The sequence below is a fragment of the Siniperca chuatsi genome, linkage group LG8, assembly GCF_020085105.1.
Source record: "Siniperca chuatsi isolate FFG_IHB_CAS linkage group LG8, ASM2008510v1, whole genome shotgun sequence".
NCBI lineage: Eukaryota > Metazoa > Chordata > Actinopteri > Centrarchiformes > Sinipercidae > Siniperca > Siniperca chuatsi.
In genome coordinates this window covers 3,415,969-3,442,045 of record NC_058049.1, presented here as the reverse complement: position 1 = coordinate 3,442,045, position 26,077 = coordinate 3,415,969, and the positions used below count along the sequence as shown (strand labels likewise).

The 26,077-nt window shown below is 40.3% G+C and overlaps 1 protein-coding gene across 2 annotated transcripts; it reads left to right on the top strand.

Annotated features, from left to right (window-relative positions):
- Window positions 1-1,986: 1,986 nt before the first annotated feature.
- On the top strand, window positions 1,987-25,844 carry mtnr1al (melatonin receptor type 1A like). 2 transcript variants are annotated; one of them, XR_006378986.1, is made up of 3 exons: window positions 3,680-3,817; window positions 11,965-12,167; window positions 12,258-12,638. XR_006378986.1 is itself a non-coding variant. In XM_044205952.1 (2 exons), the coding sequence occupies exons 1-2, from the start codon at window positions 3,523-3,525 to the stop codon at window positions 20,889-20,891; spliced, it is 1,065 nt and encodes a 354-aa protein (XP_044061887.1). In that variant the 5' UTR covers window positions 1,987-3,522; the 3' UTR covers window positions 20,892-25,844. The 2 variants fall into 2 exon arrangements, 1 of the variants encoding a protein (XP_044061887.1); XM_044205952.1 differs by lacking the exons at window positions 11,965-12,167; window positions 12,258-12,638 and adding an exon at window positions 20,122-25,844 and having other exon boundaries at window positions 1,987-3,817.
- The last annotated feature ends 233 nt before the right edge of the window (window positions 25,845-26,077 follow it).

Sequence of the window (26,077 nt, the reverse complement as noted above, 5' to 3'; positions counted from 1 at the left end):
ATGAGGCTGAAATTATTCTAAATGTTTCTTATTGTCAACAAATCCCATGAAAAGGACAATATTCCCAATACTTTCTGACTTCCTACCCTGTGTGGGGCACCCAGCCCCAAGCACATCGGTTCCTACTGAAGGCTTTAAAAACAGCTCACAAACAGATAGTTTCATTTTTTTAAAAAAGGCTTAGTAATTTCTTAAAACAGCTGGTCACTGTAGTTTTTAGCAAACATTATTCAAACAGGAGGAAAACGTGCATCTGTTGGGGACTATTTTCAGCAGCGGATGAATCCACATGTGGTGCTGTAGTGAGTGTTTGGGGCAGCAGGACGGTGTGTGTGGGAGTCAGAATAACCTACAGTGTCTGTGTTCATGGTGATGAGGAAACATGTCACCCAGTGCAACAGTGTGGCTCAGTGATTTGTTTCCTGCATATCATATCATAATAATAACAATTGTTGGTTTTGGTCTTTTTATGGAATTTTTTTACTATAAGAAAAATGTTATTAGCCTTATACTAATCCTAGAGATAATGCACGCTGAGGTGTACAGATACGGGAAAATAATAGATGAGACAGTCGAAAATTTCCTCTGAACAAGAAAAATAACAGTTCTTACCACAGAGAGCTTAGCCCAAGAAGCTGCAGTTCTGCACCCCCAAAAGCTAGCCAAATATGTCATCCATATGTGGGCCAGAGCTGGTTCGAGTGTATATTCATGACTCTGACCTTTAGTTACAGCGTTCTCACCAGGCCAATTAGAGGAATATTTCAACATCAGAACATGGTGCCAAAATGCTGGGCCTGAAGCATCATGTTTCATAATCACAAGCCATCAAAATGCCCCCATTAAATTTTGAGTCCTTTTATTCTCTTGTGGGAAGTCACGCAGGAATTTGTAGTGATGAATCCAAAGTAAAACAATAAGCACCAGTGAGTGACAGCTGGACTCAGCTCCGCCTCACCACGCACACAGAAGAAGCCTACATTCACTGATATCACCACATAAGATATCTGTGTGATCAAATCCAAACACCTATATGTACTGCAGCTTTGGGTCAAAGGTGTGCGGCGCTTCCTAGTCATAGTCTCTTTTCTGAACCTCATGTGTAGATCCTAAAGTTCTCACATCTTTTCTATTTTAAGGAGCATTGGACGATCACACAGGATAATGATTTTTTCAGAATATCTCAACAAGTATCTTCTCGTCAGTCGTAGGATTTTCAAATGCAAATCAACTAATTCCTCATGAGTTTCTACAGTAGGCTATATTAAGCTCATGAAGGCATTTACATTTGCGTAACCAAATATCTGCCATCCTCTAGCTCTTTAATGCAAGACAGGAAATGATGCTGTGGGTTTCGTGTATTGGGTTTGTTCAGAGTAAACAAAAAAAGAAGAATGAGGTAGGTGTGAGCTGTGATGGCTACCATGGCTAAAAACTACCTTCAGAAACTCAAATTGCATCAAATCTAAGAAAGACGTCAGATTCCCACCCACACACTAACTGACTCACAGGGGAACTCTAGGAAGTTTCATTAGCAAATGTGATGATAAAATTAAAAATTATAATAATAATAAAAGCAAGTTTACATCATTTGCTTTTCTGGTTTCTGAGCCCAAGTTTTTGAGAATTTACCTTTTTTCACCTTTTGATTGGTCAGAAAGCAAATTCAAAAAGGCAATAACTGTGGAAGGTATTTTGAAATAGCTTTGCCATTTTGAATCTGCCATTAACTGACTGGCTGGCATCCAACAGCCAAATATCCTTTCTAATATTATTAACCTATACAGCTGCATAATGTGTCCAGGCACTCAACAGTGAGATTACTGTCTCCATTTGGTAATTTATGATATTTTAAATCTGATATGATATCACAGGCACTTAACGCTAAAAAAAACAAAAAAACAGTGGTATTCCTATAGTAAATTTAATGTAGGCTAATAGAGACCACACACATATTACTGCTGAAGTCTGGACTGGGTGATTTATAACAGTTCCTTTAATGGGCACGTTTTAGGAAATAAACCATAGGAGATAACAAAAGGGTCAAGGTTAGTTCACTATTGAGAATCAGAGGTAGACTGTGAGTTCCTCCACAGAACGGAGAGATATGAACCGCCTGATGATGCCTTCAGGATGGTCCGTATGCGCCCAGGAGGCGAGGGCACGCGCCCACATCATCTGGAAGAGGCGATAAGAAGCTGAGCGAGAGAGAGTTTCACCGTGGATCAAACGAAACCATTTTGCGCGCAGGTGAGAAACCTGGAAAGATGGACAGATGGGGGATAGAAACAGAGAAAGAATAAAAGAAACAGGAGAAAAACAAAAGGAAAGCAAAGGACATGGAGAGAGCGCATCACTGGTGGATCATTTGGACAGTGTGTGACACAGAAACACGCACACAGTCACATCTACACAAAACCACAGCAGCAAGAGAGAGAGAGAGGGGGAGAGAGAGCATCATAGTTGGATGCTATAAGGCGCGTAAATCTCCTGGACCAGGACTCAGACGCTCACAGTTGAAGTTGCTTTCCGCACGTGAGAGTCTGAATGACCGTGAAACCGGCAGACTGAGAGACAGATCTGAAACTGAATGACGCTGGAATCACAGCGTTTTGGTGAATGAAACCTCAGAGTGGAAACATCACTCCAGCTGCGCGAGAGGACTCGTTTCACAAAATGAAGCGGCTGACCTGGAAAGCTTCCGATCTGCAGTTCTGTTTGTCTTTTTCCAGTTTAAATGGGAACTGAATGACACGCTGGGAACCGTGTGGCACCTGCTTGCACTGAAAAGATTTTTGTTGCGTTTTCTGTCCCTGAATGTTGTCCACTTAGGATTCCTTGATCGTAAATGCCCAGATTAATCATCCGTGAACCTGCACAGGTTGACAGCGGGACTAATCAAAGATAAAACTACCCTAGTTCCACAGAAATGTTCTACGATGCCATGTTTGGAGACTGGGGCGCATAAAGGACGCGTCTCTCCGGTGCCATTGCACGCAGCGATGCGCACAGCTACCCGGTGCGCCTAGTCTGACTGCCGCATGGACGCGGGAAGTCGGGGTGCTGAGGGGGCTGTAGTACCGCCTAAAACCAGGCATTATAAAAACCATCTATTGATTTAAAAAAAAAAAAAGTTTCAACTTATTTAATGGGTTCCCCTTTCTTACTGGGATGTAGGCCATATGTGTAGTATACAAGTATCTGTGATGAGAAGAGAGATGTGTTTCCATCCGTTAACTGTCTAATGTATTATTAATCCATTATTGGACGCAGCAGCTCGGAGCTTTTCTATCGCGCGCGAACACATTGAGGTGTTTTAGAGGAAGTTTTTCAACTGTCCCGCTCTGAAACTGTCGTAAATTGTTGTTAATAACTATTCCATATAAATTATCCCAGCCATTCAAATGAAAGCGAAAACCACGAATGTCCCCCAGCATTTAGTATGACGTCATTATCTGGACTGGGTTTCTCTCTGCACCCCAACTCGGACTGACTTCCAGCGTCAGTGGACAGCCGTGCGTTATGTTGAATGGACCGACCTTCCGCGACCACGACCCGATGCGACTCGTCGACCCGAGGCACCTTACGCAGATGATGTCCCTGGAGGACCGTGAGCCCACCATTGTGGAAGGGACCCTGGGGCCCCACAACTCCACGCCGGCAGGGGAGGAGGGGGCTCCGGGTCAGCAGCACAAGACCTTCCCCTGGGTGGTGACCCTGCTGGCCGGCGTCCTGATCACAACCATCGTGGTGGATGTTATCGGGAACCTGCTGGTCATCGTGTCCGTGTTCAGGAACAGGAAACTCAGGAAAGCAGGTAGAGGTGTTGTGACCGTGCGCATTATCAGCTATGGAGATAGATATTTGACAAAAACTCAACACAATGAGTTAAAAGGTGTTAGAATGACTTCGCTTTGCTTGATTGTCATTTTCATTGTTGTCATTGTCGTTTTCATCTTCTGTATTTTCACTGTGATGACCCTAGAGTTTATTTCCCAACTTTATTCCGTTTTCCTGGAGGTAATGTCACTATGAACTTAGAGTTGAACTTAGAGTTCTTACAGTAAACTTATACCTTGTATTTTTCTCATATTCGTATAATATTCTGATAATTTACCCTTAAAAACCTTTAGTAATACTTTAAAAAAATCTATTTAGTTATCACATTAATTCCATTTTAATTTCTTGCAGTATTATTACAAGAAATTTAGGACAAACAGAATATTAAAATGTCTCTATAAACGTTTTGTGAAACGGAAAAGATTATTATTGGATTATAAATACTACTTTACATTATATACTACGATCCTGCATTATAGGAGGCAGATACAATGTCCAGTTAGTGGCCATTGACAGTGAGCCTCTACACTATGTGATTATTAAGTATTCTGTGTAAACTGCAGTTTTCTGCACTTTCTGCTCATTATGAGATTTTTAACAGGACTGATCTGGTTGGAGAAGTTGTTTCACTCTCTGAGAGTTCGGTCCTCAGTCATTTTCTCCATCTTGGCATTTTTCTGCCGCTGCCATGCTGAACAACTTGATGTGTTACTCAAGGATAACTGTGACAGAATGTTTGGCTGCTGCAGACGATCAGACGCCAAACGCTGTATGACATGTTGTTATAGTTTTATAAAAATGTAGCATCTGAAAACAGTGACAATCCAGACATTAGAAGCAGCTCTGCAGCTGCAGGCTCAGTCAAGGACTTTTGGAAACTAAAAGTAGTGAAGCTGTTGTTGGTGACTCACTGTAATAGATGTGTAAATCTGACTGACCCCAGACTGATGTGGACTACAGGCCTTCAAGAGCAACGCTGTGCATAAATAACCCGGGCACTTAGGACCCCTCAAACGTGCAGACGGAGAAAAAAATGAATCAAGCTTCTAATTGTTATCTCTCATTCAGAAACATGCTCTTGCAGAGCCATCTGAAGTAGTAAATATCATTAAAGGCACTTAGTGAGAACGGGCGCCTTCTTTGCGCTCATATGACAACATATGAATACTGATGAGTTGTTTTGCCATTTATGATCTTTGCATCCTAACTTCCTGTATAAAGCATCCCACTTTACCATTAAAAAAAAACAGCTGTTGATGTTGTTGATGTTGAAGGTCAAAATGTTGCCAGGACAAATCCCAAATCAGCTGGGAGAATGTGAAGGAGGAAGTCTACCGCCTCCTCTTTGAAAACCTGAACCAGCTGCCATTTAGTGAAAGCACTTACCCCAGTTTCTGTGTTAATGGACTCAGAGATCAACAGGACGTTGTGGTGGGAAGATCCTGAGCAGGGAAATTAACGCTTGCCACCAAATGCTGGTAAATTTTATGGAAAGCAGGTCAATCTGGATACAGTGTTTCCCATTCAACAGCTCAGTTTTTATGTTTTGGTGTCAAAATGTTTCACCACTGTACACTCAACAGTGACAGTTATCACAGTAATCTTCATGTCAGGTTTTATGTTTTTGCAGTGTTTTGTTATTCTTAAATGGTTGTACATTTGAATGCATGAATTGGTTTGGAAGGTGTGCTGCTGTGGTTCGTTCACATGCTGGTGACATGTGAGAGTTGAGTGTACAGAGCTGCTCTCCAGAACGATGTTGGTGGAAAAAGGTAATCTGACAGACCGGGACAACCCTGGACATTGTGAAAAGAATAATGTTTCAGTGGCAAAGAGCAAACAAACAGGGTGGAGTTGGCAGGGTTTGCAAGTTAATTATCTTTATCTCTATCCAAAAGACTTTTCTGTCACCTGAGCGTCTAAATTTGCAGCCTCCGGTCACTGTCATGCTCCCCGAGCTCCACACTTGTCACAATGACAAATTAGCATCATCATAAACCAATACAGAAACATATTTCAGATATAGAAACAGAAACGTATTTCCTTCAGCTCGTCAAAGCTGACCAATACGCATCAGTCCAAAAAGATGAGTTATTTGTTTCCTGCTTTTCCATCAATCCAGAGGTATAGATCCCTGGAATCCCTGAGTGAAAATGTAACGATTGGAGGTGGAAAACGGGATGAATTGTTCACCTCTCATTTATTCTTCTCGCCGCCTCCTCATTCATCTGATCTGCATTCCTGTCCTCTCTCTTTGGTTCGACTCAATTGCCTTTCCAGTTCTCTGCTCCTGCCTTTCTTGTCCTTGTTCAATTTTAACTATTCCTTTAGACTCTTCTCCTCACCTTTCCTCTGCTCTCCTCAGTGTCCTCTCTTTTCTCCCTTTTCAATCACTCTCCTCTTAATTACTCTTATCTTTCCTCCTCTCCTGCCCTGTGGGGTCTTTAGATTCCTACACTTTCTTCTCTTCTCTTCTCTTACCAGTGAACTATTCTCCTATTTTTTCTGTTTTCCTGTCCTCCCCTCCATCCATCTCCTCTCTCCATCTGCCCTGTCAGAGATACATTACCTGATCACCAGTCCTGTCACAGTTCATTATGTCACTGTCACCAGAGCTACACAGAACTGAGAGATTATCTTAATTCAGCTGCACAGACTCACCTGCGTGGGCTGCAAAAAGCACCTGTAAATACAAATGTGTCAATATATCCTGGGAGAGCAGGATATATTGGGAGAGCAATTTTATGGAAAGAGCCGTAATTGTTTACATCTGAAAAGGAAATTATCATGTTATTGCAGAGGCATGTTTTTACTTGTTAGACTGCTCTGCTCTGCTAAACTCTCGGTGGAATTGCTGCATTGTGTTTTGCGTCGCCCATTCATAGCTGATTGCCCAAACTCACCAAATTCAACTAATTTGTTGCCCCTGAAACTGCAGAAACTGTGTCCAGGAGGAAATCAATTTGCCGAAGCGTGAATGAGTCCGACAGTTTTCATTGATCTTGAGGCCGGTAGATCAGCCGTTCTCAACCTTTTCAGAGCCAGACGACAGTCCCACCTGAACAGAGTAATCCATGACAGACCAGGCTGGTGATGACTATAAATGTCACCCAGAGCCATTATGAACATGCATTTTTAATACATCTGTTCTTTATTATTCTTTCTTAATTGTTAAAGTTTAGTAGTGCCCAGACTCCTGCAGAAAAAAGGCCTAGAGCTGCTTCACAAGGTGCTTCGACTGTCTCTCTGTAGCGTCTTTAACATCACTCAAAGGTCTGTAAAGCAACTTTTTGAAACTCAGAGTTTAGGTTTACACTTCTTGTGATCTATCAGTTAAAGCTAGAAAATCCAAATTTGGGCAACAGGGTTTTAGGCCTTAGAGCCAATCAAGGCAAAAACCTTCTGAAACAAACCTAACAAATGAAGATGACACTGAATTTCACCCAGTTTGAAACGGTCTGCGATAGCTATAATCAGATTTGGGGCTTTATAGCGTTTTAACAAATCTGAAACCAGAAGTGAATCGGTCCATCACATCTCTCATCAAATCTATGTAGGTTTAGCTTTCAATTTTTTAAAGTTATTATTTTTACGATATACAATATGCTACATAACTTGATATTTAAGCAAAATTCTACTTTAGTTGATATCTCTAATCAGTTTTTGTTAGCTTGGAAGGCAGAAACACTACAATTTTCTGCGGTAGCCTAAATAATGTTTAGAACCAGCAGATAAAACCTGGAAATTAAATCTGAGCAGCAGAAGAAATGTTATGAAAATATGTATCTGACACATGTAACAACAGATATAGCCTTCTTACTTTTGCACACCTTAACTTTCAGTTATCCTGGAGTCCCAATTCAGAACTTCTCAAATCACAACCCAGCCCGTTCTCATTCCCAGGTCGTCAAATACTGACGCTTTCTCGCGCCCCTCTGCGTTGTATACAGGTGCACAAGGTACCCTTTAGCGTTTCAAACAAGTACAGGACTTTCACCCAGGAGACTGGGGTGCGTGTCCCGTGTGAAACCGAAAGTTCATGTTGAGTTATTTAAAGTTTTAAGTTACGTCACAAGTCACGTCACGTGACTTACACAGCACGTGTACGTCGTGTTTTGTGCTTCAAGTGACTTGAGTCGACTTTTTAAATATTAAACCTGACAAAGGTCATCCCTTTCAACTGTTGTGAGTCGCTAAACAGTTTAATGCTTTAGTTGCTACGAGCAGATACTGTACTGCAAGAGTGGATGTTGTAAAAAAACAACCATTACGATCCTTTCAAAATGTAACTGCTGTTGCAAATTAGCAGTATATAAATGTAATTTGTTACATTACAGTGAAATCCACTCGTCTGCTGTTGATCAATATGTTCAGTTTGTTCCAAACTCTGAGAAACTGAGAATGGAATGAGACCGATAAGTCGACTGACAGAAAATTTGTTGGTTACTACTATTGATAATTGTTTGAATCATTTTTCATGCAAAAAAATCTTAATAATTTTATTTCATTCTTAATTTTGTCCTATTGGTTGGACACAGCAAGCATTGTGAAGGCGTCACAATGTTGTTGTTTTACAAGCCAAACAATCAATCGATTCATGGAGAAAATAATCCGCAGATGAATCCAGAATGAAAATAATCATTAGTTGCAGTCGATACGTAATAGTTCAAAATGAGCTCCACCTCAACCAGCTACAGCAGTAACATCCTGCTTTTACATTAATGCATCAGTAATAATAATCTGATGATATAATATAATAACAGTCACAGGGGACATTTTACTGCATTGGCTACTTTTACTTTTAATACTTTTAATATATTTTCCTGATTATACTGACATACTTTTACTTAAATAACATTTTCAATGCAGAACTTTTACTTGTAATGGTGTATTTTTACAGTGTGGTGTTAGTACTGAATACTCCACCGCTGTATTGGAAGTATTCTGCTATCACAGAGTGGTGTTAGAGAGTGCCTCCTCTCTCTCCAACCACTTTGGCCGAGTACAGACACTGGATTACAGGAAGCACATTCACCAGACAACAGCCAGCCCTTTTATATCTGTAAAGCCTGTTCTGGCTGCTAACCCACAGAAAAAATGGGCTTCCTGTGGTGGTAACCTGACTGTTAGTCGAGACAGCAGCATTTTAATTCTACTAGTGTATCTGCCTTATTATGAATTTGATTTTATAAATGGCAGGTCCAATTGAATTTCCCCTTTTCATCCCACTGAATGAATCTTTCTTGGTAACTATTGATTTTAAGGGAAAATGAGTGAAATGTAATGCCTACTCATCATTAAACCTTTACCGCTTCGGTATTGAGTGATTGCGCTGCCCGAGCAAGGTCACAACTGGCCAGCAGGCAAAATAAATATTTATGGAAACCCCCCTCTGGGTTTTCAGATAGCACACCTTTTAAAATTGCTGTGTGATACAGTACTGTCTCTAGAAAAAGCATTTTCAACAGCTTTTAAAGCAGGGATGGACAATCATGTATCATGGAGGGCAGACAACGTTGTTGTTAATTCAACCAATCACTGCACAACCTCCTCAGAATATGAGGGGCAAATAATCTATGGGGCTTCACTCATGAACACTGTGCATGAAGAGAAAGGAGGTGCACGGCATTTACACTCAAAAGTTGGAATTTAGTGTCTGTACAGAAACTCTGACTTTTTTATCTAGCCCATTTTTGTGCCTGGCCTAAAATACAAATATAACATTGTTTAGTTGTAAGATTTCAGTCCTTAGCAGCTACTTTGTCGGAAATACAATAATATATAATTATTAATAATAATTACAACCACAATCTTGATTTCATGCTGCACGCAGCACGACTAATGTAACAGCTCACTGAGGCTGCTCCCTCTTGTGCCCTTACTCCCTGCAATATTTAGAACTGATCCACTGACAAAAAAATGCATTGTCTTGCTTTGTAGACACATTTGTGGTTAACGCTAACTGCAGTGACAAATATATTGCATTTCCTGTGACTTCTTTGCAATAAAAGCCTTGTTTGTTCAATTGAACGCTTTTAATGTGAAGCAGCAGCAGTAGGAAATGTGGGGTAAGCATTAGCAGTAACTTAATACAGCTCTGATTCGGCTGTGGGAGAGTGAACAGTGAGGCTGTTATCAATTATTCTGGATTACATGCTGCATGAAAATGTAATGATTACACATTTAAGTGGAGACACCCCAGGCAAAAACATTGATTTTTCATGCACTAGTCAATTACCACACTTTGGGTATTTGTGTCTGTAGATTTCTTCTAAATTTACCAGAAGTTAGCTTAAGATAATGCCTCATTTGCATATTTAAGCATAACATTTCAGAAAACTTGAAGTACAAAAAAATTGTCTTAATGTAAGTAATAAACTGGGGAAGCTGATTACTTATCTATAAGTTATTTTTATCTATTAGTCACTTGTAGTGTCAAAATGAGTTTTTTCTCACACTCTGAGTCAGAAATCTCCACTTCAGTAGCACTTACATACACCAAACTTTCCAGTTGTATTCCTATCTATTTTCTTAAGGTTTTTACAAAGGGGTTTGTTCATATATCTTCATAGCCTGATTTATATAACATTTTATTCCTAAAAACATGGCGAAAAGGTTTTTGACAGTATTTTCTGATTTATGAAGTCATAAAAAAAGATATCCCTCTGTAAAATCCTTTGACTAATATGTCAACAAAATGAAATAAGAATTTTGAACGTGGCTTTATCCAATGTTCAGATTTCTGTTCTGGAAATGTATTCAAATGAGTGCATTTTTAATTAGATAATGCATAATTTGCATATTTAAACATAACATTTCAGAAAACTTGTAATACAAAAAAATAATGGTCTTAATATAACTAATCAACTGGGGAAGTGTCATGGTGATATCTATTAGTTACAGTTTTTCCCCCCATTCACCCTTAAGAGTTATTTTTTTAAGTGGACTTACAACAACCTGCGCAGCTGTATCGGTCTCTAAGTTAGTTATTTTGAAAGGTGAGCTGTCCATTCTTAATCCCCTAATCTTAAATATTGGATGGCTGGTCATGGTCATATAGACAGAAAAATACATATGGGTGAAATTTTACCAACCTCTGTTTTTTTAATGAAGTCAGTGTTTGAGGATTTAGCTGGTTGGCAAAGATTTGGGGAATGTTCGTGTACTTCACACGTCAAGACAAACTAACGAGTCAGTTTGGATTCATCGAGTAACTGCTTGCTGGTTTATCATTCGAAGTTAGCGTTTTTCTAGGGTTAGCTTTATCAGTGGGGAGAGATTTAAATATTTAGTCTTTTTGTGTGATAAATGGGCAACAGACAATAATGCTGTTTCAGTAGAGAGATGGTTAAAACACCGGCTCCAGGCTGACTTTGGGCCAAAACGTTTTCGCTGAAGGTCCTGGATAAAATTTCAGACTCGTGCAGTTACTCTAATATGCAGGAGCATTTTTGACAAACTGTGAAATGGTGACTCACCTGTAACAAAGTGCTGAAATAAAGCTCAGGTTCATCTTCAGTTTAATGTCCATTTGCAGCGTATAAGAGAAATCTTTGTTGGAAGAGATACAAATTAGGCAAGGCCTGGTAGCTGCAGGTTTTTAACTCGTGAATTTTTCCTCTCCTACATAAATGTTTAATGGATTGATTTACCTGTTTAGTAAATGTTGGGTCCTTTTAAAGTTTGTGTTTAGTCCAGATTTAAAGAGAATAACAAGCAGAAATCAAACTATAAAGTGCAGGTGCTGGTAACAGGTCGGGATATTTCTCTCTCCAGAGTCTATTCTGAACCTGACAAAAAGCCTTTTCATATTCTACCCTCTGGGATGGGAATCAACAAGGCAAACTTCATTTGGAAACGCTCTCGTTGCATCAGGCACGACTTGAGGATTGTAGTTGTTCCTCTTTCATGTCAGGTCTTATTTTATTGTGCCGTATATTAAAACTGTTCATATTGTATTTGGTAAAGAGACGTTACTGTTGAGTTTTTCAAATGTTGTTTTTCAATACTTTGAGATATAATAAATGAGATTCCATTCACATCCATTGTTTTGGGGTGGCAGCGCAACATTTAGCCATCAAATCAAAATCACGAGAAATAATAGTGAAACTCCCTGATCCACAGAGAGCAAAAGAGAGATGTTATGACATCAGCAACAGGTGGCAGGACGCTTAACAACCCAGCAAACATCTGCTGTATTGTGAAGGCATGTGCTCTGCTGCAGCGTATGACATGACGTCTTGGCCTCCCTTTTCCCCCTGACATCATGTCTGATGAGCCTGACCTGATCCCAAGCAGCAAACCTGCCCGAGGATTCAGACACTCTGGTAAGCTGCCACAGCACTGTGATTTATCTCATTTTCCTGCTCGGATACTTTATCATTTTATATATATATTCTCTCTGTTTGTATTTTCAGGATTGGTGAGGACGCAGCTGCTGCTGGAGGCATTCGAGACACAACAGCCCGGCTCATCTTTAACCTCACACCCTCATATCCTGACTCTGGATATAAATTTGTTTTATAAATTTCATTAGAGTGAAATGTAGAATGCGTAGTTTAAAGCAGTGCAGCATCACACCCATTAAAATGGTGTTGTACACCATCCCAAATCTATCTTCAGACTATCAAACATTCAGCTCCTTTTGTGGATCATGGAGGCTGTTGTCAGCTTGGATTCAGGGCAGATGCAATGGATTCAAATAGTGACAAGTTTTCTGTGGTCTTACGACTCCTATTGTCACTCAGACGTGGCTGAATGTACAAGATTGTCTATTAAACTTGGTTAGAAAAACTGGCTGCCTTGAGTCTGGTGTTTTGCTTATTGTGGAAGTAACCCTTTTCACCGTTGACATGCCCAGGAGCCATTCAGTAAACTACAATATGAATTCTGACCAATTAATGGTTCATCAGGCCTGCCAATGAGTTAGCTTGGATAGAACTATTCTACCCTGCTTTTCCATTGGTAGGTGCTTTAAAGGGCTGGTCATATTTGCCTTCAGTCCAATGAAATTGCCCTGAACAAATGCCACGTTTATGTCATATGGGATGGATAGCAGAGATGGCAAAGATTTGCCATGGTTCACGTCATCTGCTAACTAAAAACAGTTGTATGTTTGTTCATGTGGGGGTTAAAGATATATTAAATCTTTTAAATGTGGGTTTATATAACCGAAAATAATGGCTGATATGTTATATATATCGGAGCTTTCAGAATAATCTGAGCTTCCCAGTTGTAATTACGACTTCAATGTTGATATGAAATGTATTTACAAGTCCAATATGACATGAATGTGGCACTTTATGAGAGTAATGCTGCAGTTTGTTGTCTTGTCGTGTAATTTTGTGCAAAACAGGATGATGCAACGTCTAGAATGATGTGTCCTCCATTTTCTAACACAAGATTTACTAAGACTCATATTCTATTGGCTGGCAGTCTAAATTTGCAGGTTGAACAAAGGTGAACCTTGACCAGCAAGGTTTCCAGCTGGAGCTTGCATGGAAACAGGAAACGCACAGGAGGGAATATTTGCAGGGACTGATGCATGCAGAAACTGTTTAAAGGAGTTTGGTTTGTGGCAAGTCAGAAGCCTGTTAAGGAGGTGGAGTTCTGCTGGGGGAATTTGGACTCAGTATCTCAAAGCCCTGAATATGACCCTTTATGTACTCCCAACCTCACTTTTATAACCTCCAACTCCTGTGTCAACAATAATCCGGTATGATCCAGAAATATCAGCTGAAGGTTGAGTCAGGCAGACAAAGTGTCTATTTTTTCCTACAAACTGCAACTCGATATGTATCTATCTGTGGGTGACAGCAGTGTTTGCTGTTTTACTTGAACAAGATACAAGCAGCAGCAGTCAGAGCTGCAGTCAGGATCACACACACCGGTGGCGGCGACTGCAGTGCTAAACACACTCACACTGCTGTGAGAAACAAATGAAGCACACAAGCGAAGACGAGGAACGAAGACGAGAACTTCACTTCAAAACAGAATCTCTGTGGTGACGAGATGCTCGATCATGCTGGCATCTGTCTGTCTGTCTGTGTGGGACACGCTGTTACAGTAACTTAACACCAGACTACAGGAACTTCAAAAAGTTCACAGCGCTGCTCCCTCTACAGAATAGATGATCTGATTAGATTTTGCAGCGACTCGTATAAATTTGCATTTCAATGTGGAAAAACCAATGTCTTTGAAACTACTGTAACTTCTCAGTGTGTTCAAGAGACAAAGATCACATCACACTGATAGAAATCTTTGCTCATTAATTCATCATTTGTCTTAATCAAGAGGCTAATTAGCATAACTGCTAGTGTTTCGTTTATCATTAGGATCTTAGGTGCCTCTTGTTGTCTGACTGTGTTGGTAAGAGCTGTGAAGTCATATTGTGTGTCTGAAAGTATCTGCTATGATTAAAGGTGCCCTGTGAAGTTTTCTTGTAAACAAACAAAAGTCATGTTTACATTCAGTGTCTCTCACCAAAACTCATCGTGTGTATTCTTGAGCGCTAACAAATGTGTCGAGTGCATTTCCTTCCTCATAAAACATTTGCAAAGCATTTAAAATCCAGCATTGTTTATTTCCATGTTTACTACCTTGCAGTCTTCTTCTTCCTTGTCTTTGTTGGTACGTCGCGGCATATCTTGATGTGTTACTGCCACCTGTAGATCAGTGGAATAGTGTGAAATCAGATCCTGCCAACAGATCCATAGCACAATTAGAGGTCATAAAGTTTAAGTTCACTTATCCCATGGCAACGACAATATTAGTCTCTGATTGGCTGTCAGGTGTCAGTTAAAAGTGATGATTGAATGAATTTATAACAGGACATTTCAAACCATAGCAACAGCACTTCTGCTTCACTGGTGAAATGAACATTTGGGGAAAAATACACTTATTTCTTGATGAGAAGATTGATCTCATGCATGGTGCAGTCAAGTTGTGGTTGTTAAAATGGTTACAGCACATAACTCCCTAAAAAACCGAAACTTGTTATTTTTACATTTTGTGCGCAGATTAAACAAAACAGGCACGTGTTTATTAGTAAGCTTTAGATGTGCTGGAAGGCATAGACTTGGACAAAACAAGGCTAGCCGTTTCAGTCTATATGCAAAGCTAGGCTAACAATGTCCTGAGTCCAGCTTCGTATTTTAGCACAGACATGAGACTGATAGGAATTTTCCCTTCCCTGGCAGTTTAAGACCAGTTCACACCTTGGCTCATGTGACTCTAAGACTCACAGCATGGTTCTCACGCAGGGCTTGGCAAACTCGCATGCTCGTCCGTGGGACCCCAAGCCAATAACTTCTTCTTCCGCCTCATTCCAAAACACAGTGGACATCAAGACAGTCAACATATGTTTAAAGACCGAGATGTTTTTAAAGAGCAAGCTAGTAGAAAACAGCTCAGGCACTGCAAAATGGCGACATGCAGCTGCTGTAAACATTTTAACAAAGAAACGTCACTTTGGCTTTTCCTGCTTTCTTCTTCACCAGCAGCCTTCTCGTGCGCTGACAGCATGACTTACAATTATGTACACAGTAGTTGTTGCTGACTTTGCGCACAAAGCTGCAAAGAAGATGGCACGTGGGCTGTCACAGGGACCACGCTGACAACTCATTGACTCTTACATGACAGCCAGGTGGACTAATGACACTTAATGTGACCTAAAGAGACTTTCCTCCCAAGAAGAACGACATCATCAGTCGTTTCACCAAAACATTTGTTTACGTTCAAGTGACAAAGCTCTCTAGCGGCGGTGTAATTATGACGGTGTGACGACCCTACATGGGTTAAAATGCCTGAGACTCCCCAACAGTCAGTCAGAACTGAAGAAGCCTTTTGGATCTGAAATGTCTTAAAGAATCTAAAGCAAGTCCAGTTATAACTGACTTCTTATTATATCATGACCAGGATGACTGAGAATCTTCACAGACGTACTTTAAATGCTGCTTTTCAGGTCACATTTTTCATTCAAACATATGATAAGCTTCTAAAGTGTGAAGCATTGTTATGGATTAAACAGCATATAAAGTAGTTAGAAATATCTCCACTTCAACAAGCTGCAACATTAAAATAATGCTTACAAGTTCATGCATCAGTAATAATAATCCAGTAATATGATAATATATCAACACTCTGAAAGGGGCCTAAATGCTAAAAATTGAAATTAAGGTGCCATTCTGCATTACGAGTACATTTGCTTTTGATATTTAGGTCAATTTTGCTGCAAACTCTGTGCTTTTAAAACATTCTTTTACTTGTAATGGTGTATTTTTATATTGTGGAATTGTTATTTATTTAAAGGATATTAACGCATTTTCCACTGCCAACGTCATACAGAATACGTACTGATATATAAAGACGCATTTACGGTATAAATGTGTACTGAGACCATGACACGAGCTGACACAGCTGCAACTTCAAGTGCCATGAATCTATATATTCACAGCATGAATGGCTGTGATGAGACTGACTCTGGCAGCCTTAATATCTTCCTCAATCACTGAGCTACACAGGGAATTGAACCTCTTATCCTGGCAGTGTTGCTTTTCCTCGCTTATTAACATATGGCTCCAGCTTACACAAGAGGAGGGATACTGTTGGAAATAGTTGCAAAGGGCAAACGCAGTAATAAAGACAGGACCACTAACTAATATATATTGGCTGGCAGTTAACAAGTCCCCCGTCTCTCTGCTCCGAGCCACAGCTCTTCCCTAAGTAGCCTTCTGTGACGTGCCGGAGACAAAGAGTTGTCGTCCAGAATAATAATGATGAAGCTTCTACATAATGAAGATGGAGTCGGGGAGTGATAAATACTGAATGGTGCTGAATAGTTCAGCAGGTAGAACAAAGTGTTATTAACACTTCCAGAGTTAACGACCACACCCCCCCCTCTGGGTGTGATGATGTTTGCAAGCTTCCACCAGAACATATCAATTACAGCAGCTGCAGAGCGATGACGCACAGCTCTCAGCCACTGGAAGGTTTCACCCCGGCAGCAGCTCACCTCCAAGTTTCAGTCTATATGCTCAGTTTGTTAGTGAGATCTGATTGGAGCATCCGCTGAAGGCCTAAAATGTACAATTTTGATGTAAATGCATCATAGTTAAGGTGAAGGTCGGACAAAGCGTCATCTAGCTTTTCAAAAAAGCCAAGTTGTACAGATTTTTTAGATTCAATGAGAGGTGGGGTGAGCCACTGGTCATAGTGACGGGAATAATAAAGAGTGGACCGACCAACATTGCCATCCGTAAAGCCACGACGCTAGTGTGGCAAAAAACCAAAAAACTAAAATATGGTAAAAATTAAGCTAAAACTATGAAGGTACATTAAAAAATTAATGGATGCTTCACTTATTTCTGCTGTTTTAACCTTTATTTACTCTGGGAAGTTTCACTGAGCCAGGCTCCTCTGGCACTCAAGTGGTGGTAATTAGGGAAGTGTAAGCCACTTTCACTTTCCCCACTCAGATTTATCCTGACCCTGGATATCTTGAATTTATCCAGATATACAGCGAACCAGCAACCTCTGATTGTACGATTTAGAATGAGTACAAATGCAATCAAATGGCTATTGCCAAAAAGACCAATATGGCTTTACACATTGACAATCAAGAATAACCTCTCTTTCTCTCTCTCTCTCTCTCTCTCTCTCTCTCTCTCTCTCTCTCTCTCTCTCTCTCTCTCAAAACCTAACATGGCCGCCCACCATTGAGTCTGGTTCTGCTCGAGGTATCTGCCTCTTAAAGGAAGTTTTTATGGAAGAATCAACTTTTCCTGAAGATGGATGTTTATTTCAGCCCAAACTTTCTCACTACATGACATCAACAGGGATGGGAAGAGAAGATTATAATAGAAAGGATTAAAATTATCAACCAAAACAGCTCTGTTTAGGTTAAGGCCTTCTTAAAAAAAAAAAAACTTTACTCAAAAGAAAATGCCTGAATTGGAGACTGAGCTGATTTCATTAGAGTTAGCTGTAAATATACAGTATCTGCGGTAGAAACCTGCCGGCCATACTAATGCCGGACAGACACAGCACAGTTTCATAAAGGGAGCTTTGTACAATGGCTAAAATGCTGAGAAAATATAATTGAAATGCAACACGGTTCACCCGGGGCGACAGGTAAATGTTAAACTCCTAAATCAAGTTCTCAAACTTAATTTCCCCATGTTGGAGACCTTTACAGCACACCAGCAGGCCAAGCACTTTTTTATTTTCAAAGCATATCGTATTTGACTGAGCAAAGATGCGAAAAACTGGAATAAACTCACATCCACCTGCCGCTGTGGCTGGCATACAAACCAGTGTTTACTCCGCTCCCGGGGAACAACAACGGTCCATCATTATAAACTTCTTTTGGACGAGGTGTGTGTTTGAGTGTGTGTTACTGTCTAAAGTGGTTAGAGTGCAGATTGTTGGACTGAATGTGTACAGGAGCAGCTTTGGACAGTTGTATTCATTAGCCTGTAATGATGATGGAGGCATTTAAGCGGCAGCGATGAGGTTTGGAGAGCTAATGATCCAGATGCTTTCAAAGTAAATTTGGAGGGGAATGTGATCTGAATGGGAGTTTGGCTTTATGGTTTAGGTCTGCCGCTGTCTCGTCTGTTTGTTGGAAGCTATTTTTGTTTGCTGATTTCCTTCAGTAACGTCCTGTTCAGAGTTGTTCCGAGCTCGATGTTCCCTGTTTTTGTTATGTTTGTGTTTGTTGTTCTGCTCCGCACTGCTGCTTTTCTAACAGCATTCGCTTCTTTCTTGTCACATTGTTTTTACATTTGTTGTCTCCAAATCTTCTGTCTCTCTCTTTTCTCTTACAAAAAAATGCCATGTTCTACTCAAAACCTGCCCTGTCTTTCCCTTTAACTATTGACAATATCATCTTATATGTAAGTAGTTTTGTATGTATAAATCCAGTAGCTACTTAAAAAAAGTGTGTATACTTACTACAACTACTACTGCTGCAGCGATTATTTTCCTTATCAATTAATGTCGACTATCTTTACGACCAGTTGATTCATCATTTAATTTAATAAATTACCTAGTGAAAAATGCCCATCACGAGTTCCCAGAGCCGAAGTGACGTCTTTAAATGTCTTGTTTCGTCTGATCAAGAGGCTAAAACCCAAAGATGTTCAGTTTACGATGATATATAACAGAGAAAAGCAGCAAATCTTCACATTTGTCAAGCTTGAGCCAAAGAATGTTAGTGTTTGCTTGATAAATGACTCGATTAATGGACTAATTCTTTCAGCACTACTTTATTTATATACCACTTTTTAAGGTTGAAGCAACAAGTGTTTTCCAGAGGAAGGGAAAGAATGTGTAAAAGAAGAAATAGTGATGTAGATTGCTTATAAGCAGCCACTGGTTTCAGTTCTTTTCAGCCTTAAGTTGTGAACACCAACTGGCAGAGACAAAGTGAAAACTCCTACATTCGGAAACTGATGGTCATCTGCCAAGAAACACTGCATTTACAACCGTCTGAATGTTAGAAAATCCAACCCAGAAGAAAAACAAGCAAAATTGGTTGTTTCTTGTATTAAAATGGTTGATGTCTTCCACAGTCTTCCACATGGAGTCCATTTCATTTTTTCACTTACTCACATAACTGAATATGCTCCACTTAAATCCTCAAGTATTTCAAACAAATTCTAAACATTTGACCCCGATCTTCAATGATTATCCTTGAAAATATTTAATTTTCTGGGAGGAGGGTGGAAATAAGTGAGCAAGAGACCAAGAGAAGAGATACTGCTTCAATAAGTGCATAACCTTTTCTTCTTCAATCCAGGCGACACCAATCGTTTGTGATTGGCTGAGGCATGTTGCCCTACAGTTAGCCAATGGCCTATTGATATTGAAAGCTGTTTACACATCTGAATTCACAGCTAAAACACAGCCATCGTTAAATGCACCAAAAGAGCAACTTCAAAACAATAATCAGAAACAATGTTTATCATGATGGATTACTTGACGTCATCAAGTTTCATACTGATTTGAGTAGAATACAAAGGGAAACCAATGGTTTGCCTGGAAGGTAGAAAATCATTCTAAAATGTTTCTGCAATTCTTTTAACTAGGCAGGCTGGTGGCGCCTATGGACGAAGCTAAAAGCAATATCAAACAACTCCACATTCACCTACTCAAACACATGATTCTGATTTTGTATTTGTAAGACAAGCAAGAATGATTGGAGCTTACTCACCTTTCACATCCGTCTGTTCTGTTCATATTCTACCTGCTCGTGACCTGTCTGTCCCCTCTCGTCTGCAGGAAACGCCTTCGTGGTGAGCCTGGCTCTCGCTGACTTGGTAGTCGCCATCTATCCCTACCCGCTGGTGCTGACCGCCATTTTCCACGACGGCTGGATCGCTGGCTACATCCACTGTCAGATCAGCGGCTTCCTCATGGGCCTCAGCGTCATTGGCTCCATCTTCAACATCACGGCCATCGCCATCAACCGCTACTGCTACATCTGCCACAGCCTTAAGTACGACAAACTGTTCTCCAACAGCAACACCATGTGCTACGTCGTGCTCGTCTGGGGGCTCACCATCCTCGCCATCGTGCCCAACTGGTTCGTGGAGTCGCTGCAGTACGACCCGCGGGTGTACTCCTGCACCTTCGCCCAGTCGGTCAGCTCGCTGTACACCATCACGGTGGTGGTGGTGCACTTCATCCTGCCAATCGGCATCGTCACCTACTGTTACCTGCGTATCTGGATCCTCGTCATCCAGGTGAGGCGGAGGGTCAAGCCGGACTCACGGCCAAAGATCAAGCCGCATGACCTCCGCAACTTCCTCACCATGTTCGTGGTGTTCGTGCTCTTTGCCGTCTGCTGGGCGCCGCTGAACCTGATCGGCCTGGCGGTGGCGCTGGACTCCAGGCTGAGCCGGTCGATACCGGAGTGGCTGTTCACGGCCAGCTACTTCATGGCGTACTTTAACAGCTGCCTCAACGCAGTCGTCTACGGCGTCATGAACCACAACTTCAGGAAGGAGTACAAGAAGATCGTCCTGATCATTTTCAAGTTTCACTGCTGAGACGATATGCTGAGGGGAGGGTGGAGGCAAAGGGTGGGGGTCGATTTTTTACTATTGTGACAATAAAAGGCTATTAAAAAGCAACGAAAGAAAGAAAAAGAAGAACTCGACCTTGACAAAGAGGGGAAAACAGTACTAATGAAAGGAAAAGAAAACAAATAAAGGTGCTGTAGACAGAAGAAAGAAAAACACCCTGAATGAGGAAGAAAAATAGAACAACTTTAATAGCTGGAGGTGTGGAGGAAGAGAGGCGGAGGGTTGAGACGAAGTGAAATAAATTATGTCACACAGAGTTATCAGTGATGCCTTCAGGGAAATTGAGAGACTTAAAAAAGAGAGAGGCAGAGACCAGAGTTTGGGAGTAACTCTTAACTTAGTAATGTGTTTTATTATGACTTTCTTTGGTAATGAAGTCATGAATTACTGTTTGAATTAAAAAAATATTTGTGTTTTTACCAACTTCATACTTCAATTTGAAGTTGGATTATTCAAACATTGTGATCATCTCCTTCCCCCCCCGATTCATTTTGATGCATAAAATCATCTTTTCTATCTATCAATCAACTATTTTCAAGGCAGAAATCCTCCAATACTGTGATTTTTTTAAAGGACAGTGGACGTCCAAGCTGTTTCTGTTTCCTGATTGTTCACAGAATGGAAATCTGACTAATGCTGCTCAGAATGAAGAGAGTGGTTTTTCAAAAAAGTAATTTATTAAATAGAAAAACAAATGTGCTTTTTGGGAATATTAAGTGGTGTTATATACTTTTAAATTAATAATTAATTAATGATCAAAGGTGCACAAACATCAAGATTTAACATGAACTGTGACAGAGGCTGACAGTCTTCTTGGCTATAGTCTTGTTTGTTAACAGTAATTATTTTTATGTTTTAAATGTGACATTAATGATTTTTTGGAGTAACAAGCCAAATTCTCACTGGGACAAAAAAAAAAAGACGAAAGGATGGATGGAGGGGCAAGAGTTGGAGACCCGAGTCACAAATGTGATTACTTTAGGCTCACCAAAATCAAAACGTGCAATCTGACTTTGACTTTGAACAATGACTTGTGACTTGACTTGGACTTTAGCCCTTTTGACTTGAAATGACTTGATAGCATTCCCAAGCCCAAAGATACAAATGATCCTATTAAATGTTGGCATGAATTCATGCTGAGCAGCTGCTCAGGACACTTTTAACAACCAAAAAGTTATCCTAAAGAGAGGCTGAAAAGCAGTGGTTTGCTGTTTTCTCTGGTTGAAATGTTTAAGCCTGATGATTCGGCTCTGACCACGCACCACCCCTGACCAGCAGTAATGTTGGGTGTGGTTGGGTGTGGTCCTGGAGTCCACCTGTACTTCACTGCAGCAAGGTATGGCAGCAAGGCTGATATCTATTAATACATCCACGGTCTAATGTAGAGGCTCTGGCAAAAAAACACAAAGGGTTGTGTGACAAAAAGTTGAACATTCAGCAATGCTCTGAGTTGCCAAATCAAAGTGCGCCCTCCACGTAAATTACCTTGTAACATGAATGGCGCAGCGTCTACCTCGTAATCATCAAGACTAAAGTCTAAAATCCTGTCTCATAGGATTCTAAACTGCTGTGCAGGTTTTTGGTGTCCTCAAAAGTATTACTTAAACTGGACTTCCTGGATAGTAATTAATCACCTCACCCGTACCTGTTGCTATTGCACTATGCAGCTACAAGTGTTTTTTTGTAATACAGTAGTATTTTCATTCTGAAAGTGGCAGAAATGTTGTCATGCAAAATCAACAAACAACCGTCAGTTTCTAACATGGCACACATTACTATAACAGTTACGATCTTTCTCTCTCTCTGACCTCTAATTTCAGAGAGAGAAAGAGTGAGTTGTTACTCAAATTTTCAAGATTTTCTCATTTTTACTGTTACTCTGCTGGTTTTACATGTGGTGAGGGGGCCGTAATGACTTGTTAAGGACTTGAAATGCAAAGTTTAGGACTTGAAATGCAAAGATTAGGACTTGGACTTAACTTTTAGTGTCAACATTTGGGACTGAGACTTGTGACTTGCAATATAAAGACCTTTTTCCACCTGTGGTGAAAGCTGATGGTGTTATTTGTGCTACGGAGGCGTAAAGTTTTTATCCTCTGGGACTGTCTCACCTCTTCACATCATCGGTTCCTTCTACCTGGGACAGGAACAGCACAGGTGGGATAGACTCTCCACATCCTGCGTTAATCCGCTCAGACGAGATGACGAAGTTTTCTCACACGTGAACCGGACGTGTCTGTGTGTAAGACACTTAAATGAACAAAACCAGAGTGAAAAAAAAAAAGAAATAACACGGTGTCTCTGCCATTCAGAAGCAATACTGTGTGCACTTTCATTTCTAACTCATCCTCACACATCAAAACTGGGCTCAATTCCTACATCACACACCCTCCCAGCAGTGAGTACATTTGCTTTGCACTTCACCTTTGAACATTAAACATGAGAATGACCAAAAAAAGAGACATGAAAATGACTAATTAAGTTATGGTTGTTCTGAACAGTATTCTGACCACATCACTGTGTTTCACACTCCTGAAAAGATGAATTTTGCATATGTATGAATAAGCAGGGTGTTGCTGCTGTAATGATCTGCCTGTGCTTCAGCCCCATTTTAATAAACTCACTGTGTGTGTGTGTGTGTGTGTGTGTGTGTGTGTGTGTGTGTGTGTGTGTGTGTGTGTGGATCAGGCTGTTCTGGGACCAGTTCTTCACTTCAGCTGTGTGATGGAGTGTGTATGTGTATGTCTTTGTTTCATTTTTGTGCCAAAATGTTGCCGGTTCCGAACCCAGGGAAGGTCTTTAAGGGGAAATTTAAAGTGAAATGCTTTTTTCTTCTTCAGTACTCAGTAGGCATTAACTGGATAATTTGCAGGTCAAACAACATCTAGACATCCAAACAGAATTTGAGAAATATACAGAATTTAGAGGAGAGATTTAGAGGTGCTGATTGGTGAATTTTGTGACCTTTGGACAGAGTAAGGCTAGCTGTTTCCACTGTCTTTATGCTAAGCTAAGCTAACCAGCTTCTGGTTGTAGCCTCATAACCATATTTCCCCAAATGTGAAACTATTCCTTTAACTGATGAACTAAATGACTAATTAACATGGAAATTCAATTAAATCAACACGTTTGTCATTTCTTTAGCTAAAAGCAATAGTTTGACATTTCGGGAAATAAGTTCATTTGCTTTCTTGGTAAGAGTTACACGAGAAGATCGATACTACTATCATGTCTGTCCGTTAAGTATGAAGCTGGAGCCGGGAAGTGATTAACGTAGCTTAGCATAAAGACTGCAAGCTGTGGGAAACAGCCAGCCTGGCTCTTTCCAAAGTTAAAAAAAATATACCATATACAAACACCTCCACAGCTCACAGATTAACACAATGTATCTGGTTTGTTTAACCTGTACACAAACACATATTTAAAAAAGGACAATTTGTGGTTTTAGGAGGTTTAGGCGCTGGAACTATTTCTTGGTGAACAGATGGGTGCAGTGACTTCTGGGAGTCTTGTCGTCACAGTGAGGTTACCAGGCAACCACTGGTTACAGCATGTAACCCCCTCCTAAAACCACAAATAGTTGTTTTTACATTACTGTCAAGTCAAGTCAATTTTATTTATTTAGCTCAAAATCATAAATCACAGTCTGCCTCAAGGGGCTTTACAATCTGCGCAGCAAACGACTCCCTCTGTCCTTAGACCCTGTTTGTGTACATGTTTATTTACATGAGATACAACATGTTAATTAGTGAGCTTTAGACGTGCTGTTAGGCATATTTTTGAACTTTGAACAGAGCCAGGCTAGCTGTTTCCCCCTGTTTCCAGTCTTTATGCTAAGCTAAGCTAAGCTAATGGACATGGCTCTAGCTCCGTGCTGATCGCACAGACTTTCCAAGAGTTCGATCTTTTCATTAAACTCTAAAATAGAGAGCGAATGCATGTATTTCCCAAAATGACGAACTTTTTGTTTAAGTATTCATTTAGTGCATTATTTTTATATTTACTTTTTAGTCATTTTTTTGGTAGTAGTTTAGCATATTTAGTAAATTTGTTTTGTATGTGATGATTTTTTTTCATCAGCAGTTTGCTCAGTTGTCATTGAGATGGTTCAGTTATCACATGACCCAACATAAGATAAGATATTGAAATATAATCACTGGAATTATGTTGAAACAAGCATTATATGTAACCTAGATGTGTCCAAACTTTCCCGTTTTGACCAAGAACCAGACATCTTTTCACCTGCAAATTACCAAAACCATGTCTACTGTGTAATGACAATTCTCAGAAGAAAATAGTTATATGTGTGGAAAAATATGTGGAGGTGAAGCACAGTTTCCCTTAAAAAAAAAAGTCCTGAACATTTTGCCTTCCTTTCAACGTTAAAAAGGTAGATGTTAAATGGAAGAATGAGTTAAAAGAGTAAAACCCCACCTTCCCAGTGCAGATGGATGTGAATTTACATCCATAAGAGCTGGAGTTAGTAAATCAACCCCAGGTGTGGGCTAGTTAGAACAACCTGGTGAGGACAGTGGCAAATATAATTGGCCCACTGAGGGTTTAAAAAAATACAGTACCAGCTTTTTACCTGTAGTGGTGTAAATTGAAAGTTTCCTTTTTTCCCCCTCTTCTTTTAAGCGCTAAAAATCAATGCAATGAACTGAGCTTGTTGTTGTTTGTGTGGTTGGAACAGTTTAAAAAAAGAAAATGTAAAAAACAGTGTCTGTGTCCCTGGCTGACGGCCAGCCAGTTGCATTGGAAGCCAACAGTAAATGAGAATGTACCTGTTTTCCTTTCATACGCTGTTTTGCACATCGCCGTGGAGAATGTTTCCTCTGAATTTCTGTAATGTTGATGAGACAAAAAAAACAACCAAGACCTGGAAAACATGTCTTAATTAAAGAACGTTCACTGTGAGCCGCTGCCTCTGTCTGTCCCTTATTTTTCACATAAGTTTCTAACTCAGCATCTTTGTTTACTGTAAAGGCAAGACGCAACATTGGAAAAAAACATTATTTTACCTTATCAATATTTAATGTTGTCTGTTGAAAATGGACAGAAGCACACATTTCCGTATTTCCATCATACTGTATACAGACATTTCCTCCCCAAATCCCCAAAACCTCCTGTCAGCTCACTTTAGATGTGTT